The 20,611-nt window shown below is 35.2% G+C and overlaps 1 protein-coding gene across 1 annotated transcript in view; it reads right to left on the bottom strand.

Moving 5' to 3' along the window:
* LRPPRC (leucine rich pentatricopeptide repeat containing) overlaps positions 1-20,611 on the bottom strand; it is a 99,428-nt gene that overhangs the window by 50,307 nt on the left and 28,510 nt on the right. The window contains exons 13-23 of the mRNA XM_070379656.1: positions 19,369-19,462; positions 16,124-16,190; positions 9,836-9,863; positions 7,281-7,338; positions 6,088-6,194; positions 5,788-5,865; positions 5,413-5,457; positions 4,964-5,068; positions 3,859-3,989; positions 3,067-3,152; positions 1,438-1,645 (exon numbers count right to left, since the gene is read on the bottom strand). Coding sequence (XP_070235757.1) covers positions 1,438-1,645; positions 3,067-3,152; positions 3,859-3,989; positions 4,964-5,068; positions 5,413-5,457; positions 5,788-5,865; positions 6,088-6,194; positions 7,281-7,338; positions 9,836-9,863; positions 16,124-16,190; positions 19,369-19,462 — 1,007 coding nt within the window. The remainder of the gene's footprint in view (positions 1-1,437; positions 1,646-3,066; positions 3,153-3,858; positions 3,990-4,963; positions 5,069-5,412; positions 5,458-5,787; positions 5,866-6,087; positions 6,195-7,280; positions 7,339-9,835; positions 9,864-16,123; positions 16,191-19,368; positions 19,463-20,611) is intronic.

Below are 20,611 nucleotides of genomic sequence, written 5' to 3'. Positions count from 1 at the left end.
AGACCTTTCTCGGAAAACTTTTCATCTTCTGTCTCACGATATTTCTGTTTGTAAGATACTTCTCTACCATGGCCTCATTTTCATTGTTAATTATTTTATTTTTGCCCACTGATGGAGGAGAGCCTAATTCTTCTGGGCACTGGGCCCATTTCTTTCAAACCCCTATGCAGAGCTCCACATGCAATCTGCAGAGATGCGTCTTTTGAGATCATCAAAAAAATTCTTGGAGGAAGCATATTAATTACAGGATTTCTATATAAAGTTGGCTGTGAACACCAGAACTCAATAACACAGTAATTGTTTGAATCACTATTCTTTAAAAAGATGTAATGCTGAGATTGTGGAGGTAAAGACTTAGCCAAATCAGCTAAGTTGATAAACTGTTTTTTGATTGGATGTCAAAGAAAGTATTTCACAAAACATTTGTGTGTATGAACCTGTGTACACATATATACATATGTATAAACATAACATAGTTAGATGTTTTTTATTCCACACCTTCAATTCAATATTAAATCATTCATTATATTCAATTAATTGTGCTCTTAGTAAATAAAGAAAAACTACCAGAAATTTGGGAAGAATGTGAGTACACTAAGATTTATCATTTACTCTTCTCCTGGCATTGATACAGCAACATCCAAACTAAATGAGAAAACCTCAATCACAAAATAAGCAAATTAGAAAACTGCGCTAAGTCATGGAAGGGAATGGCAATGGGGTAAGATCTGAGAAATTTTTAAAAACAGAAAAGAAAAACAAATGCTAGAGGAAAAGAAGGTAATAAAGGATGCTTTATTATCTTACTGAAATGTTTCACTCTGTACTAGAACATAGGTTGACTTTATGATTTACACTTGAAAAAAATACCTTAAATTGGGCACCAACATGAACATTCCAAACACAGACATTTTCAAACTCAGTAAACCTTACCCTATTAACAAAATTCATCTTCTTGCCACAAGACACAGAGACATCTTCTACAATAACTTACCAAAGCTACAGTAACTCCTGTGTTGGTATATGCAGTTAAAACACTACACGGAAAAAAGGATCCCTCAAGAGACACTGCCACATCACAACATGAACAACAGTGATGAAGCATAACCAAAAGCCCTTGAGAATCCTTTCTTTTATTTATTAATAATTAACACTTATAAGGCTCAAAACTGGGGAAAACTACATTTGGTTTCATGTAGCATCATCACATGCCCCACCAAAAAAAAAACCCGACATAGATCATTCCACTGAGAAGTAATCCATAGGACCACAGGATTGTTGGCAATTTTAAAGGTCACCTACACCATAGACATTCTCTTATTCGGTGGTAAATAAGGCTTCCGCAACATCACAGAGAATTTACAAAATAAAATCCCTGTATGATTAGATTCATTATTTCAATGCCAACATTCAAAACTGAAAATTCAATTAACTTACTTTTCCAGATATAGGGTGACCAATGGGGAACTTAAGGTGGTAGATGGTTTCGCTAACCCTAGGGTCACGATGGCTTCGTGCAACTGTTTTACTGTTTCAGTTTCACCTCGTAAAGCTGCGCCATTTAGGATGTGGAAAAAGGACAAGACTGTTGCATCTTTGATAAGAACATCCTTCTCTTTCATCTCCTTTAGAATGTTAATAGCATCTACAATGAAGTAGCACAAAAGACCCTTAGGTAATTTCATGTAGGGAAAACAAACTGCTATTAAAACAGCATTTCAAGCCCAGCAGGAATGTAAATTCTAGTGTATAATGCCGATTTCAAGTTAATTACTACTTGCATTTCTAAACGAGACTACAATTATAAATCCACAATAGCATGGTTTTATCATTTCCCTGCAACTTTGACTACAAATTATAGATAGGGACTGTGTGCCCACTCTGCACCACATAACCCTGTACGGTCTGCCCTATAGCTGTAAGATCCTCCTAAATGGATGCTTTTATCGTTCAGAGCTAACATCTGCTAAATCACACCATTGTTTCTTCAGCAGATGGCTTGTCAGGAGGCCAGATAATAAAGATGTGTTTACACTGTATATACAGCCAGACTAATGGTCTGATACCGATAGGGCCTGTTTGCTATGTCGATACTAATTAGCCAAGCAGAGCCAATGAAAGCTTTCCAAAAGACTGCATGTTAATACATTAGATTCATTAAGCTTCATTAGGAAGGCAGAAACAAACATTTTAGGATATGGAATAAGTGCATTTTTATAATGTTGTTATTAATTACTGCACACACAAAATGTTTTGACCACTTTATAGAAAGTGATTTTAAAAAGGAGGCTAATCTTCATAAAGGATTGTCTGTGTTAGAAAAATTTCCTAGGGAAAAATTCAACGATTAGGTCAAATACTTTCTCCATACATTTTTCTCTATAATGATTTAAAAACAAAAAATCTTCTCTAGGAGTAAAAGGAAGACAGGGAGGTTTTTTTTTAAAGTTTCAAAATAAAGCCAAATGAGAAAGTTAAGAAATAAATAGTTAAGAATAAATTATTAAGTATAATTATATTAGGCTTAGCATTATCCCAACTATAAGAAAGTTAGAGGATACACATCAACTATATAATCAGTTAGGCTCTCCCTGCAAACTTCTATATGAAACCTTATTGAAGTATACATTTTGTGAATGTTGTTAGAAGTGAAGACAAAGATGCCTGCAAAATTCATATTCTTAAATAAAGGTTATATTTACAGGATTTATGTTCAGCCTTCCAATGTTCTTAAGCAAAAACAAAGCCATTAGTGCAGGCATATAGGCAAATTGTGCCATAAGTCATGATCTTCAAACTCAATCCAAACAGCAATGCTAATAAAAACTAGCTGCAGAAATGCAAAAAGCACTGAGCTGTGCAAATGTAAATGACAAGCTTGCCAATCCATTAAAACTAATGGCCTACACTGTCCATGCAGCTCTGGTTGGATTCACATGCAAATTTGTATGCAAAGTGTTCAAGCACTTTGCAGGATGGACATGATATACCATTAGTATCAATTCACATGTTATTCCAGTGGCAAGATACTCGCATCACACATTTCCTTTATGTGCTGATGCTTACCTTGGAGCTTGCCATGTTTTCCCAATACTTTAACGAGCCTTACATACTTGCCGGTGTCAAGGACAGCAGAAGAATCTAAACGGTCACTAAAAATGAAAGCCATATTTATATAATGTTAGAAGCTGTTTAACTGTTAATAGCAGTGCAGTATCTACTTGATCACTTTTCTAAAAATCTCAGAATCTGAATTTTTATTAACACTGGCTTCAACCTTTTAGTTCAGGTTATTTTGGGGGCCCTATACAATCTACATGCAATTATATTCAAAGAAGTAAAAATGTAATATTACATGTATACTACATCTTTCCATCTGCAAATGATACAAATAAGGAACGCTTCTGTTGCATGGCACTTAAGGTGATTCTCACTTTGTTGCAAATATTGAAATACTCCCAAGAGACATTTTTATTTGGTAAATCTATCAGTGGGAAGCCAAGGATACCTGAGAAATGGACAGAATTCTGTTTACACTATAGTACAAAAAGGGGAATATTTAACAAGCCTTATATAATAGTTACAACATCACTGTTGTGATATGCAGTTGTATAATCAAGAGGAAAAAAATCTTGGCTTCAAGGAATAGAATGTCTTATCACACTTAAACAAAGACTCCTTGCTGAAAACAAGCCATAATTAATCAAAGAGTATTACAGTATGAAATTTCAAAAGCACTCACAAAAGAGAATTTTTAAACTTTACATTATATGAGAGTGGTATTCACTCTACATGAGCCATCAAGGACTATATAACAGCACAAATGCTGATGATTTGTTTCAGTGCCAGGGTACTCACAATTCTCGTTTCAGGTTCAATGCATCTTCTGCATTATCATGTCGACAGCACAAATTTATTAAAGCTGCATAGCCACCGACAACCATATCTGATTCATATTTTGCCTTCAATTCAAGAGCTTTTTGCATGTTCTAAAATAAAGGAAGGAAATGAAAAAGGAGAAATTAATATAAAAGTGTAAAATTTCTAGCTTCCATGTTCAGAGTGTAGAAAAAGTTAACACTACTTTTAAAATAAATGGATACACATTATTAACTTCATCTTGCTCCCTGGTATTTTTAATCCACCTTCTAAAAAGCAGGAAAGATATATATGAAGGATTCAAAAGATTTGTTATCTGTGCTGCAAAACTGATCACTATGCTAAATTTGATGTTTTAGGTTTGGGTACTGTATTATGAAAAAAGACTTTCAGATTAAATATGTACCAGGTGAGTTCAATTTCCATGCACAGAAATATATATTTCTGTTCCTCAGTCTGTAATGTGCAGGAAATATTTTAGAATTTAATAGCGCCATATTATAACCTTAAAGTTAGCTGTATTTTTTCCCCCTAAAAACACAGGCATACGACCAAATGACACTGAACTAGAAACTGAAAAAGTCTAGTGATATACCCCAATTGCAGACACACACTAAAATGAACACAAAGTACAGCTGGACGCCTGCTGAAAAAAGGCAAGAGACCCTTTATCTCAGAAAGAGCTTTTTTCCAGCAGGAAAATGGAATTTCAATCCCTGCATTAACAACCCTAGTAATATTTGACTTGCAAATGACTACTGCATGTATCAGTTGCTTGACAATCTAGATATGAGAGACCGGAGCCATGGCTTGAAAGGACATTTGGCATGTATGATAAACCTATCACGGCTGTTACTATCATTCACTTTGCAGATTATCGTAAACAAACTACGGCAACCCGAAAACATGCCATTCAAGGTGTAGCTGAAGTTAGTTAACCTCTCATTTAATTGCATTCTTCACAGACATGATGTACAATAATCAATTGTAAAAATAATAAATTTCATATTGGGCTTTGCTTACTTTTATCTGTAAAGTTTTTTTTACCTTAGTAGCACATTTAAAATATTTAAACAAACGTTACCTCTTCTGAACATAGCATTAATATGAGCTGCTTTAGGATATCACCTATAGGTTGATTTTCAGCTTTTAGCTTTTCAAGCTTAGACTCCAAATCAGATGATGAAGGCTGCGAGGTAGAAATGGGAAGAAAAAAGAAAGAAAGAAATTTACTACAAAAAAAATGCACCCTTTGTCACTCTTCTCTTTAAACTGCCCTTTCCTAAATGTCATAAATGCTATCAAGGATATTCAGGTGGGGACCTGGGATGGGCTCGAGGGGTTTATAAAGCTCCTGATATTATAATGCAGATTTCTTAGATATAATTTCTGGTAAATGGCTTTTACCAACTTCTTAGAACTATGCTAGAGGCAAAAATGTTAGGAACCACCGGTTTTAAAAGGACATAGTCTAGAACTCTCATTAAATGAGGTTATTACAGCATGTAGAATCTACTCAAAGAACATACTTACTTTTCTAGAGTCTGTCTTCTCTCTTTCAACCAATATATTAACATCCTAAAATCAGGATTTAAATTAAGATTAGAAAACATATGGAAAATATACTAGCAAATGTCAAAAGCAAATTTTGGAAGTCTCATTTCATGTTTCCATTTTCCAAAATTTTCCTGAAATTCTCTTCAGACTTTTTAACCACTGTAAAAAACACTTTTAAATACATTCTTCAATATATAAATAGCATTCACCAATAATCAACAAAAAGCCTTGTTTTAAAGGCTATCATTTAAATAAACTTTTGGCCAAAAGCAATATATTTAAATAAAACTTTGACATGCCTCTATATATAAATTAAGCATTTTAAGAAGTTGATTATTATTTCACACACACCTTAATCAATTCAGGAACATGGTAGCTATCCAGCAGATTACGAATGCCTCTGTAGATGTTTTCAGGAATTTTTACATTCTGTGCAAAGGGGAGGGAGGAGGGAAAAAAAAAAAAAACACACAAGTTTTAGACAACCAAACTGAAATTTGTCTAGCAGAAATTATCTCGGACATAATTTAAGTCTCCAACTCATGTATGTCATTGAGAAGTGGTCTGGTTGTACTTAAAAGCAGCAATTTCAAATCTAATAGATACATGTCAGACAGGACAGGCATTATATAGCAAAAAATGAAATGGTACCATCTCCTTCAGCTGATGGAAGTATTGTCTCAAACGCTCCTCCTTGGCCTGTACCTCTGAGTCACTCATGCTGTCAATCAAGTTATAAAGAAAATAGCCAACAGCTTCTGTGGAAAAAAACAAGAGAAAGCATTCCACTAAAATTACTGAGACTGTCATGTTATCAAGATTAATTTATAAGAAATCATTTTGGTGTGAGATGTCACCCTGATGAGAGGCTCTGAAATGGCAACAATGATCACTGAGGCATAGAGATTATGTGGTTTGGGAGCACACATCTAACTGGTGAGTGAAAGGAATATTAATTATTTTCAGACCGAGTGACAGCTTTTCGGTACTGAATCTTACTTCAATCTATTTTTTTCTACCACTCTGTGACAGAAGTGGTCCTGCCCAAGGCCTTACCCCTTTCCTGTCCAAATCACAAATAGTGAGAATAAACAAATGCCTCCTATATATTTCTATATTAATTTTTGGTGGGCAATATTTAGGGAAACATAAAATTAGAGGATTGGTAAATGTTGAGTATAGAAAGTTAAATAATTTTAATAAGATGTAATATTCCTGTGGAGAGCTGCCTATTAGCCAATGAAAAACCGAGATTAACAAAGATGTTTCATAACAACAGTAATTTTCCTATGCATCCAAGCATAAAATGTATAGGGCCATGTGTTAATACACAGGATAGAAAAATACGAACTTTCAAGAAAGATACCATATGGTTTTGTGTGTGTGTGTTTTAACAGAAAACCACATATGCTAGGCTTTATTACATGAAAACAAAAATCATTAAATGTCAAAATAATGTATTTTGGGTAATAAATAGTGGAAAAATCTACAAGACCTCTTTATTATTTTATATGTCTAAATTATACCTGCAAAACATTAAAGTCACATAAACACTAAAGATTACTGATTTTTCAGGCTATTTTGATGGATGCTATAAGAAGCATTTCCTCAATATCTGAAAAGAAAAACCCTCCCAACCCTGTCTTTAGAAAAACAATTATGGTAATACCAAACACCTCACAGATCTCAAAATGATGAGGTTATCAATGTAAAGATTTATAAACAAATGCTTTCAAATTTCACTTTCAAAAACAAAATGTTTACTGCTGTAATCCTTCTAGCCCATCATTACACAGAAGAATGGATTTGTGGATAAGTTACAATCATCAAAATTGAAACGCTACCCGTTGGTCCTGGGGGCTCCTGGCAATAACGTCCATCCTTGTACAACAGTTCTGTTATCTGGTAAGACAGAAAATGCATGCATTGCAGCAACAGAAGCAAACTGAACAAACACAATCTGAAATTGAATTCTTGAAATAATAAAGCCTCTCCCCAGTAAGGTATTACTCTATGTCACAGTAATTCAACACCACCCCCACTTGCCAAGGAGATTGTTTCGTTTTTAAATAACAGGTTAGTCTTTTAGAACAAAAACAAAACAAACCCATGTTGAAGGAAAACTGCAGTATTTCATGATACATCACTAAGAAAACCTCTAAACTGTTCTGGTTACATATTGTTTTAAATAAACTGTTACTGTAGAAAACAGCTTATAGGAAGTATCAACCAATGTTATTTGTCATTGTATTGTTTTTGGTCTTGCTGAAATTCAACCAGTTTCCTCCTTTTAAATGAAGTTTTACAGCAGTAAGAAAGTAAAATATCCTGAAACACTAAATACTTTTTTAAAAAGTTTTTCAACATTTTGCCAGTCATTTTAATGGCGTTAAAACAAAATGGAGGCTTTCCTGGTGGCTCAGATGATAAAGAATCCGTCTGCTATGCAGGAGACCTAGGTTCAATCCCTGGGTCAGGAGGATTCCCTGGAGAAAAGGGAATGGCAACTCACTCCAGGATTCTTTCCTAGGGAATTCCATGGACACAGGAGCCTGGCAGGCTGCAGTCCACAGGGTCGCAAAGAGTCGGACAGGGCTGAGCAACTAACACTTACTTACTTAAAACAGAAGGGGGTCAAAAGTTGTAATATGTTTGTTCTCATTGATTCTTATCAACTGAATACACAGAAACTACAAGACTTACTCTTCAACATTAACTCTACCCACAAAATTTCAATTAAAAAAACCCAAACCTATTTGATGACAAAAACAATTACAAAACCTATGATACTGAATGTAACTTTTGAACACAGTATTTTGACTATGTATCAACAGGCTGAAGATAGTAGAAAGGAAGCATAGGTTTCTGAAGTGATATAAGCTACAAATTCTCAACTACTTCATGTGTATACTACAACTGAACTTATTTGCTCTTTAGATAGTGTCTGCTCAGTTGCTAAGTCATGTCCGACTCTTTGTGACCCCACGGACTGTAGCCATCAAGCTCCTCTGTCCAGGAGATTCTCTAGGCAAGAATACTGGAGTGGGTTGCCATTTCCTTCTTCAAGATAGTGTTTGGCCACAGCACAAGTATTAACAACTAAAACTACAGTTACTTCTCTAACTATGTATTTTCTAATATGGAAAATTAGGTAAACCTGATCATATCCCACTTCACTCAACAATGAAAGCATGATGTGATAACAGCAATCCAAAGGACAGTAAGGTAGAAACTATTTAAAAGCAAAGCAAAACAATCCTATTTACAATTTTTTTTTAACCAACCCAGACATGTAGAAGATAAGACAATAAATTCTACCAGAAGTTGTAGCCATACATTAGACATATGACAGCCACATTAAAACCTAATTTAAAAGACACATTTAATAAGCCAATGAAAAAGTCTTTATAGCCAAAAAAATTGCTTATAAATATCTTAACCACCTATTATAACTTACATAGTATGAACGGCCGTTTAATACTAAAAACAGAACTGAATGAAAATAAGATTTTAAGAAATATTTAAAATGGGAATTCCCATCAATAATGTGCATTCTGATTGTGTTGTTGTTTATTAGCCAAGTCATGTCTGACTCTTTTGCGACCCCATGGACCTTAGCCCAACCAGAATCCTCTGTCCATGGGATTTTCCAGGGAAGAAAACTGGAGTGGGTTGCCATTTCCTTCTCCAGGGGATCTTCCCAACCCAGGGATCAAACTTACACCTCCTGCATTACAGGCAGATATCTTGTAATTCAACATAAGGATTGTTGTACTTCCTGCATAAAAGCAGTTAACTTCTTAAAAAGATAGCAGTTTAAAAACTGATGTATCATTCACATATAGATATACATATAGATACACCTGACGCTCCTATGTGGCACTAGTGGTAAAGAACACCCTGCCAATGTACGAGACGTTAAGAGAAATGGGTTTGATCCCTGGGCCAGGAAGATCCCTTGGAGGAGGGCATGGCAACCCACTCCAGTATTCTTGCCTGGAGAATCCCTTGGACAGAGGAGCCTAGCAGGCTATAGTCCATAGGGTCGCAAAGAGTCAGATACAACTGAAGCAACTTAGCACATATATAGATATATACACAAATATGTATAACATATATAACATGCATATATTTTTAAAAATAATTATTAAATACGTATGATCACTGCCATAATGTTAACAGTTGTTTTTTAGAAAAGTTGAAAACTTAAGAATTTAGGACTAACTCAAGGTCACTTCAACAATAAATTTCATGATCCAGGAAGGTAGTTTTAAAACTAAAACTACCATTTCAAGATTCTAAATTCATTAACTTAGAGTGATGTATGATAAATGCATGAAGCTATTATAACTTGCTTTTTATTTATCACACTATGATTTGCAGTATTAGGAATACTTACCTTGCTCCAAAGATTTATATTCATAGACCTGCAGGGGGCAGCAAAGGATTGAAAATAAACCCAGAGGTTTAAAAAACATTAAAATATACTAGCAATCATTATATGCAATACATACAGATCAAAGCCTTTAAAAAAAAAAACAAAACGTTTCCAAAATCAAAGTTAATTTTCAGGGCAAGATAATTTAGAAAGACTGATTCACTTATTTTGAACCCTCAAAATAAAGAGTGGTTTGGACACGAACCACTAAGAACCATCTCTAAACCTTGGGGTTCCAGTTTCATGGAGCAGGTATCTGCATGGTCTCTAAGGATCTCCCCGAGACTGCTTATTACTTGTAATGGTAAAGGCAGTAACTACACAGTGGAGACACTGAACCAGTATCTTCACTGAGTGATCAAACTTAACATCACTAATGAGGTGCTGACGGACACATTTTAGATTTAATTTCCCTGAGAAAAACAGAACAACATTCCTGTGGTATTCCAGTCAGAAACGTAACATGAAATTAAACATGAGGAAGCATCATGAGGAACATTCTAGAAAATAACTGGCCTGTTTTCTCCAAATCTATTAGTATCATAAAAGACAAAGGCTGAAGAACTGTCCCAGATTAGAGAAAATTAAAGAGAAAAGATGACTAACATCTATTCCTTGACTGGATTCTGCATAGTGAGTGAAGTCGCTCAGTTGTATCCGATTCTTTGCAACTCCATGGACTGTAGCTTACCACGCGCCTCCGTCCATGGAATTTTCCAGGCAAGAGTACTGGAGTGGGTTGCCATTTCCTCCTCCAGGGGAATCTTCCCAACCCAGGAATCAAACCCAGGTCTCCCGCATTGCAGGCAGATGCTTTACCATCTGAGCCATCAGGGGTTCTGTATAGGAGGAAGGAAAATAAGGGCCCCTCCAAAAAAAGAGTGAAAATACTTGACAGAACTGGTATATGAGCTCTGTTAGATAAAAATATTCCATCAACGTTAAATATCCTGAGTTTGTCGACTGTGATGTGGTTGTATAAGGGAATATCCTTGTTCTGTGGCACTGTGTATCTGTCACGTGCCTGCCTCTTTGTGACCCCATGAACTGTAGCCTGCCAGGCTCCTCTGTCCATGGGATTCTCCAGGCAAGAATACTGGAGTGGGTTGCCATTTCCTTCTCCAGGGGATCTTCCCGACCCAGAGATCGAACCCATGTCTCTTCCATCTCCTGAACTGGCAGGTGGATTCTTTACCACTGAACCACCTGGTTGTGTAAGGGAATATCCTTGTTCTGTGAAATTATATACTGACATATTTAAAGATAAAGCATCATGACATATGCAACCTAAGCACAAACAGCTCCAAAAAATTAACATTTATGTGTATGTGTGTGTGTGCATGCGTGTGTGTGTAAAGAAACGGAAAGTATAATGGTAATTTCACAAAATGCTAAAAGTTAATAAATGGGGTATGTAAGAGATCTCTATACTACGCTTATAATTTTCTATAAATCTGAAATTATTTCAGGAAAGCAAAAAGAACAGCTCACTCAAATTGTGACTGTTAAAAGGACAAACTATTGATAAAATTGGGTAACCAATGAACACTAGGTCTTAGACTATTTGTAATCTTTGTAAACTTAATGTCTATAAGCTTTGTATATTTAATTCAAACACGGAATCTACTTTCAGCAGATTAGTTATGTGTTTTAATGATAATATTACAATGCAAACATAATGTATATATTTACTATAATTATGTATATTATACTTACATTGTAAAAATACCCACAAAACTTACAGACCTCTTAAAATCGGCACCTACAAAAATTCACAGGCCTCTTTAAACTTGAGATTGAGCAGTTTAGAGTGAACTGTTTTGGTACAGTGAGTTAATAAGGCACTTGTTTTTACTTTAAAAACATTCCAAAGGAACTACTGACACACGACAACTAGGATGGACCCGGGGGCATTACGCCACCTGGAAAAAGGCAATCTCAATATACGATTTATGTAATTTTTTTCCATTTATGTAACTTCTGCAAACTAAAATTATAAAAACTGAGAACAAATCAGTGGTTGTCACAGATTAAGGACGGTGAACGGAAGCCTAAGAGGCAGTGGCAGGGAGGTGGGGAATTTGTAGTGATGGCATAGTTCTGTATCTTCACTGCAGTAATGGTTACTCAAGTCTATGTATGCGATAAACTGTCAGAACTACACACGTACATTGTACGAACGTAAAATTCCCAGTTTTGGTAATGCACTGTAGTTATGTAAGATGCAACCATTGGGGGAAAATGGGAGAGTACATATAGACCGTTTGTGTCTTATCCTTGCAACTTTCTGTGACTCTAAAATTATTTCAAAACAAAAAGTAAAACATGTCCCATGCCCTGCCAGAATCCTCTGCCTTATGATAAAATCATTCCTCCTACTAAAACACATTGAGAAAAAGTTTTTAAAAAGATGAACCTATATTTGTAAGTGGAGAAAAATGTTTACAAAGCCCTGCATTGCACACATATTCTTTTTCATTATAGTTTATCACAGGACACCGAATACAGTTCCCTGTGCTTACAGTAGGACCTTACTGTTTATACAGTAGTTACCATCTGCTACTCCCCAACTCCTGATTTATTCCTCTCCCCCTTTTCCCCTTTGGTAAATCATAACACCCTTATGATAGATAGCGAAGAACTAAAGAGCCTCTTGATGAAAGTCAAAGAAGAGAGTGAAAAAATTGGCTTAAAGCTCAACATTCAGAAAACTAAGATCATGACATCTGGTCCCATCACTTCATGGGAAATAGATGGGGAAACAGTGCAAACAGTGGCAGACTTTATTTTTTTGGGTTCCAAAATCACTGCAGATGGTGACTGCAGCCATGAAATTAAGACACTTGCTCCTTGGAAGGAAAGTTATGACCAACCTAGACAGCATATTAAAAAGCAGAGACATTACTTTGCCAACAAAGGTCCGTCTAGTCAAGGCTATGGTTTTTCCAGTAATCATATACAGAGCTGAGAGTTGGACTATAAGGAAAGCTGAGTGCTGAAGAATTGATACTTTTGAACAGTGGTGTTGGAAAAGACTCTTTTGAGAGTCCCTTGGATGGCAAGGAGATCAAACCAGTCCACCCAAAAGGAGATCAGTCAGAGATCAAACCAGTCCACCCTAAAGGAGATCAGTCCTGGGTATTCACTGGAAGGACTGATGATGAAGCTGAAACTCCAACACTTTGGCCACCTGATGTGAACAGCTGACTCATTTGAAAACCTTGATGCTGGTAAAGATTGAGGGCAAGAGGAGAAGGGGACGACAGAGGTTGAGATGGTTGGATGGCATCACCGACTCAATGGACATGGGTTTGGGTGGACTCTGGGAGTTGGTAATGGACAGGGAGGCCTGGCGTGCTGCAGTTCATGGGGTCGCAAAGAGTCGGACACGACTCAGCGACTGAACTGAACTGAAGGGAAACATGGATGTGCATTTCCATATTGGAATGCAGTTTTTGCCAAATTCAGACTTAAATTGAAGAAAGTGGGGAAAACCACTAGACCATTCAGGTATGTCCTAAATCAAATCCCTTATAGATTATACAGTGGAAGTGAGAAATAGATTTAAGGGACTAGATCTGATAGACAAGAGTGTCTAATGAACTATAGACGGAGGTTCATGACATTATACAGCAGGCAGGGATCAAGACCATCCCAATGGAAAAGAAATGCAAAAAAGCAAAATGGCTGTCCGGGGAGGCCTTACAAATAGCTGTGAAAAGAAGAGAAGCAAAAGGCAAAGGAGAAAAGGAAAGACACAAGCATCTGACTGCAGAGTTCCAAAGAATAGCAAGGAGAGATAAGAAAGCCTTCCTCAGCGATCAATGCAAAGAAATAGAGGAAAACAACAGAATGGGAAAGACTAGAGATCTCTTCAAGAAAATCAGAGATACCAAGGGAACATTTCATGCAAAGATGGGCTTGATAAAGGACAGAAATGGTATGGACCTAATAGAAGCAGAAGAGGTGGCAAGAATACACAGAAGAACTGTACAAAAAAGAGCTTCACGACCCAGATAATCATGATGGTGTGGTCACTGACCTAGAGCCAGACATCCTGGAATGTGAAGTCAAGAGGGCCTTAGCAAGCATCACTACAAACAAAGCTAGTGGAGGTGATGGAATTCCAGTGGAGGTTTTCAAATCCTGAAAGATGATGTTTCCCACAGGACTAGGTAAAATGACTAAGATATCTCACTTAATGTTCTGTAATTTACTGCATTTCTGTTAAATATGAATAATTATTTCTGGTAAAGTGTAACTCCTAAGTAACTTTAAGTGAATCTCTTATGTGCTAATCCTTAAGGAGCTGCAGGGCTCTACTGGTGATATCTATCAGTTCTGTTTTCAGAACAGCTTTCAGTCAGTCAATTCTAAAGTTGCTAGATTCTTAGAACTCACACATGGACTGGAATAGTTCACATTTCCAATAATCTCAAAACACATGGGCTAGCAGATAAAGTATCAGGACCAGGGAGAGCTACCTTAATAGCAGGGCTCAACTAATTTAGTGGGAATACTACTAGACTAAAAGCTGCTCAAGTCCTACCTACGAAGCATAGAATCCAAGAGATGTGGGTTGGATCTCTGGGTTAGAAGATCCTCAGGAGGAAGAAACAGCAACCCACACCAGTATTTTCACCTGGAAAATGTCATGAATAGAGCAGCCTAATGGGCTACAGTCCGTGGGGTCAAAAAGAGTATGACACGACAGAGCACACACACACACAAACACACACAAAGCATAGAAGCATGCACTAAGAAAACTTGTTTCAAGTAATTTAATTCAAGATCATCTCAGAACAAAGCTCAGAAATATTTAGAGGAATTAAAAAAAAAAAATCCACATTCCCCACCATAAAATTCACAACTAGCATCCAGTCAGAAATTGTCAACAAGCACAAATGTATGATGCATAGTAAGAACAAAACTTATTTAACAAAATTAGGAGGCAAGGACAGCAAAACATCTGTCATTAACATCTCCATACAGAGAAGAAGGAAGAAAGAAGCATGAGCATATTAAGGACACACGGCATATATTTAAAAAATAAAAAACCCCAAATGAAAAATACAATGTCTGAGATTCAAATACATTCTAGATGTATCTTTGCCTTAGCCAAAGCTCTGCACAGTACAAGTTAGTCTACCTTCTTCAGAATAAAAGACAAGCTCCTTCATGTTTTTTAAAATATTTTACAATCTGATCCTAATCAATGTCTCCAATCTCAACAATAAATACTTGCTGAATAAAAGGGAATGCTCAAAAACAGAGGCAGAAACACAGAATAAATAAGGCCTCAGTAATTGATTCAACAGTGTTGATTATGTGCCAGGTTAATATCTATGTGCTGAACATAGGGCAATAAACATGGAGTTTATGTCCTAATAATCAAAACAGCTGTCACAAAATCTTTTGTCACAAAATAAGAGCAAAATATAAAAAATAAAAAAATATGGCATGCCCTTAGAGGCTTTCATTTTTCCAAACTACCACAAACCAGAAGCAACCTACACGTCCATTGACAGATGAATGGATAAAGATGTGGTACGCCCTATACACACACATACATGCAATGAAATATTATTTAGCCACTGAACAGAATGAAATATTGCCATTTGCGGCAACATGGATGGACCTGGAGATTATACTAAGTAAAGTAAGTCAGAGAGAGAAAAACAAGTATCATATGATCTTGTGAAATGTTAAAAAAAAAAAAAAAAGATACAAATGAACTTATTTACAAAACAGAAACAGATTCAAAGAGAATGAATTTATGGTTGGTTACCAGCATGGGAGAGGGGAGGGAGAAATAGATTGGGAGTTTGAGAATGATATGTACAAACCGTTATATTTAAAATAAATAACCAACGAAGACCTACAGTTAAAAAAAAAAGTCATCTTGTAATTAAATGCTCAAAGCATAAATCAAATATGCATGCAAATTTGTCTATACCTCCTACTCACCATTTTCAGAGTACTTTCTTTTTTGAAACAAAACCTTTACCTGATCAGTATGCATTTCTAGGAAATGTTTGATATAAAAGGCAGCCTAAACTCAATTCAACTACTTAGTAAGAATAAAACAGACCCAAACAAGCAAACAAACAAAAAACAGATAAGATTATTTCAGGTAACTAATATATTACAAGATAAGCATATCTGTTTCTTTCCTCGAATAGTAGGTAAAAAAGACAGAAGAAATCAAGTCCATATTTAGACAAAGACCATATAAGATAATCATCTTACCTTCTAAAGCCTAGAATGAGGCTGCCTCTCAATGAAGCAAATGAGAAAGGCAATGTATTTGATTCCACTGCAAAAGAAAATTATCATCATAAAATTCCAGACCAAAACCAAAAACTTGCATTATCAACATATTTGGAAACACATTTATACCAATATCTTTCAGTTTTCATTTGGGAAGTATTATTTTAAAAATGGAAAAATTTTGATACAAAGTTAATTAGAAAATTGCAGTAATACATATTGGCAATATAAGCTATCTTTTTAAAATATTTTACCTCATTTACATAAATCTATACAACTAATGAATTTATAAATATTCTTCTGTATAACTACATTAACTAACCTAACAGTGTACTCAAAGTCAGCCTGGTACATATACCAAGACTGTATGTTATCGGACAACATGGCACTATGAAGGGAGAGAGTGTCACCACCTTTTAAAAACAGAAGATGCGGGGGGGAGGGGATGCTCCTTCCTGAGAGTTGTGTAGGATTATGTTGAACCATTCACATTTCCTCATTCTACTTTTCACTATGATCTATAATCTGCATTCATGCAAGAGTGACAACCTAAAGCCATAATAACCTCTTGATCTCTGTTAAATAACTGATTTATATTGATCTTTCACTTTTCTGATGATTTTATTTCCTCTACTATTCATTTTGGCATTTAACAGGCACGTTTCAGTGAAACCTCGCATGTTTCAATGCTGACAGTCTAAGCCTAATTTGCCTTAGTGTAAGAATCAGGCTTTAATGCATAAAACCTGACGCCCCACATAACCCTTGTCATAACAAGCATGGGACAGAATCATGGCGGGCATCTCCTGAAGTTATTTTATATAAAATAAATACATAAAATGGTGCCATGTTATAAGTAATTGTTTTCATCTTTTCAGTACATTATGTAAAGTGGCTACAAAAGATTCAAGAGGAACAGAATTATAACAGGTAGGAACCCACTGTGGAGGCAAATTCTGAAGACAGAATTAATAAATAGTTTAGATACCTGGTTAAGATTTTTTAAAAATTCATGGGAAAAGTCACCATAAGTTTTAATATTATTTGTTCATCTCTCTAAATATGAAAAAAAAAGTTAACCCACACACATAAGGAGAATTACTCGAGACCAACTGTCAGATCCCTTGAACACGAAGCCCAAGTTTCTCAGTGGTTTCATGTGACATTAACTCTAAAACCTGTCTCTGAAATGACCTGAATTTAGTTGCTCCAGGAATTTGAAAGTGGATGCACCACATGCTTTTGGGTAACCCTGAATTTCGCTTGATCACGTTATTTTCCATGCCTACAAACTCAAATGGAGAAATGGTTCTTACTATTCCACAAACTTGATCAAGATTAGCTATTTCATAAGTCAGGGGGTTGGAATATACAGCATGGTGACTACAGTTGGTAATACTGTATTTCATATGTGAAAGTTGCCAAGAGATCTTCAGTCCTCATCACAAGAAAAAAAAATTTCGTAACCATGTATGGGGATGGATGTTAACTAGATTTATTCTGGTGATCACTTTCCAATACATACAAATATTGAATTACTATATTATAATGCCTGAAACTAATATTTTATGTCAATTACACCTCAATTTAAAAAAAAGACAATCCATTTACTTTTCGCTACTACTTGCTATTCCTTATAGTAACCAAAAGTGCCTCTCTACAAGCAGCCTACAGCAAATACCAGCAATTACAGAACTAACCACTCTTCAAAGACCTGTAATTCAAGGGAAAGGGAGGACACTCATGGAGTGAGCTGAAATCTTCTGTAGTCTTTAAGTTCATGGCAATTTTCTTTTTCACATTTAATAAACAACCTCTTGAAAAGTTATTTCTAAACTATTCAAATTAGTATTTTACAGATTATTATCAAGCTTTTATTAATTAAAAAGGTCACCAGAAACATTTCAGCCAGCTGGAAGACTGCTGACAGAAAGCATCTAGTTTCCGTAGCAACAAACAAGTCTGAAAAAAATCAAGAGGTTGACAATGAAGTGGAATGGATGGTATGATAAAGGGAAAGGCATCTCTCTTGTATTCACCTTATGTGCCCAGATTCCTGTTAATGCTTCTGTTTTCAACTTGTCAGTATGAAAAATCTATATATTATACAGAGTGGAAGGCAAAATCAATACACTCGGATAGCAGCCTGCATTAATACCCAACCTTACACTCAAATAACTACACCTCTAACAATCACCATTTTTCATACTGACATTTCACCTTTCCCTTTACAATAATACCATAAAATAAAATAAATCCAATTTGGGCATATTTTGAATTAGAGGCTCTATTTTAAATAATGTAGACACAGGTACTATGTACCAACAATCTGGTTTTCACAAAGCTTCCATTTATACAGTTTGAATACATGTTAATCAAAGCTTAGCTTTTAACATTTTAGTGGGCTGGATATTGATGTTTGTATGTTTGTTTTTAAATGGTGCCTTTTCACAAGACCTGAAACACTGTCAAGTTAATGCCATAGATAATGTTAAAATTTTTTAATTAAAAAATGTCTAATTTATTAAAATTAAAATGTCTGATAGTAAAAAAATAATAATAATAATAAGGTTAAAGTTACATGATCTTGGTCTGACTCAGTCACCAACTTTGGCCAAATCATTTAACCTCTCTAAGCCTCTCTTCATCTACCAGTGTATGACTTTTATTAATATGTGATGAACACTGTAAAGCACCCTACCATTTATAAGTGTTTAGTAAACATTTGCTGTGTTTCATTAATGAGGACTGGGGAGCTGGCTTCACATAACTGAGGGCCATAATAAGCATTAGTTTAGAAAACACTTTCAAAAACCACATCTCAGAGGATTTTCACAACTCCCACAAGGTAGAGAGACAGGCAATACAATCCCATTTCATGAAATTGAAACAAAAGAATGGTAGAGAGATTTGTTTCTGATCCCATAATCAGCAGTTTATTATAAATAAGATCCAAGCCTTTCAGGTCCCCATTCCAACCTAACACCATGTTACTTCCAAGGTTCTTTACGTTTTAAAACTATTTCCAAATTATTTTTAAGTTTCAATTCATAAACCGTCTTATCAGGATAATTTTCAAAAAAACTTATAAAAACTTCCTCCCTTTCATGGAAATTACTCTGAACTACCCGAGGCAGGGAGTGAGGGCATGGACTACCCTGTATGTTCTCAAAAGTCACAGAAATTAACACCCGCCAAGTTTACTCCTTATGTTGCATACTTACTAAATGATAAAATATAATCTAAGTTTCCATTTACTGCTTTACTTCTCAATTCAGCTTGAGAAAACACATTATCATCATGTGGACATCCGTTTTCCTAGGGATAAAGCATATTTCAATGATAATATACCCCAGCTTAAAATATTCAAATTTCCTATTTTTCCATTTCTTTATATCAGAAACTCTAATGATCTTTTATTTTAAAAGATCATTTTCTAAAATACAAATAAATTGAATAACCAAACTTTAGCAAAAGCTATGAATGGAGTTTCAACATCCTAAATTAAATGTTTATCTTTAAATTTACATAATCTGTTACTATTAGAGTGCCTTCCTTCTAGGGAGAGTTTACTACTGAAGACATTAGAACTACTCTCTCATTTACAACAATGTACTAATCCAAAACGAAGAATGTATTGATCCAAGATGATATTTTAAGGCATATAATGAGGTACAGGTCAAATTTATTTTTATTTAACTCCAAATGGGTAATTACTTGTCTCAATATCATATTTAATAATTTAAGTAAATGAGTTGAAATTCACCTGAACATATTTACTGAACCACTTTATAATAACAGCACAATATTAAAAATCAACTAACCAATAATAAGAAATAAAGATAAATTATGGTACATCTATACAATAAGACATTCAATCATAAAAAATAATTTGTGGAATTACATACTATAATGTAAAGGTGCCAAGTGAGAAGAGTAGGTTTTGGGGAAATATGTGGGGAAACTACCTTTTTAAGTGCATTTTTTAACAGTTAAATATGGATAGCACAGTCTCAAAATACACTGTTAAGGACTCAGGGAAGAAAGCTAAAGACACTCAAGACATAAACTGTATCTTTAAGAGGACTGTAATTATGAAATTATTTAAAAGAAAAGACACGCTAACAATATAGAAAAATAAAGGCATTATGTGAATAACCACCTAAGAAACAGGTCTTCTGAGCAAAACATTACATCTTAAAGTATGTGTACTCTACAGAGTTGTTCCTAATTGCCCAGTGCTTTATTCTGAAAATCAAAGTGCAACCATTTGCTGAGCCAGTGCACTATCCAAGTCAATTTTTCACAGGCCCTTTTATAAATGTCTTGCTTATTCTGGTGGGGACAGGAAGTATCTGGTAGGAAAATAAAGCTTTGGGGTCAAACAAAAAATTATTCAAAAAAAAACCGGAATAGTAAATTTATTAAGAGTTTATTATGAAAATTCATAGAGAAGTAAAAGTACTA

The sequence above is a fragment of the Bos mutus genome, chromosome 11 (genome assembly GCF_027580195.1).
Source record: "Bos mutus isolate GX-2022 chromosome 11, NWIPB_WYAK_1.1, whole genome shotgun sequence".
NCBI lineage: Eukaryota > Metazoa > Chordata > Mammalia > Artiodactyla > Bovidae > Bos > Bos mutus.
The sequence above is the reverse complement of the archived record's forward strand: the minus strand, read 5'-3'. Positions and strand labels throughout refer to the sequence as shown.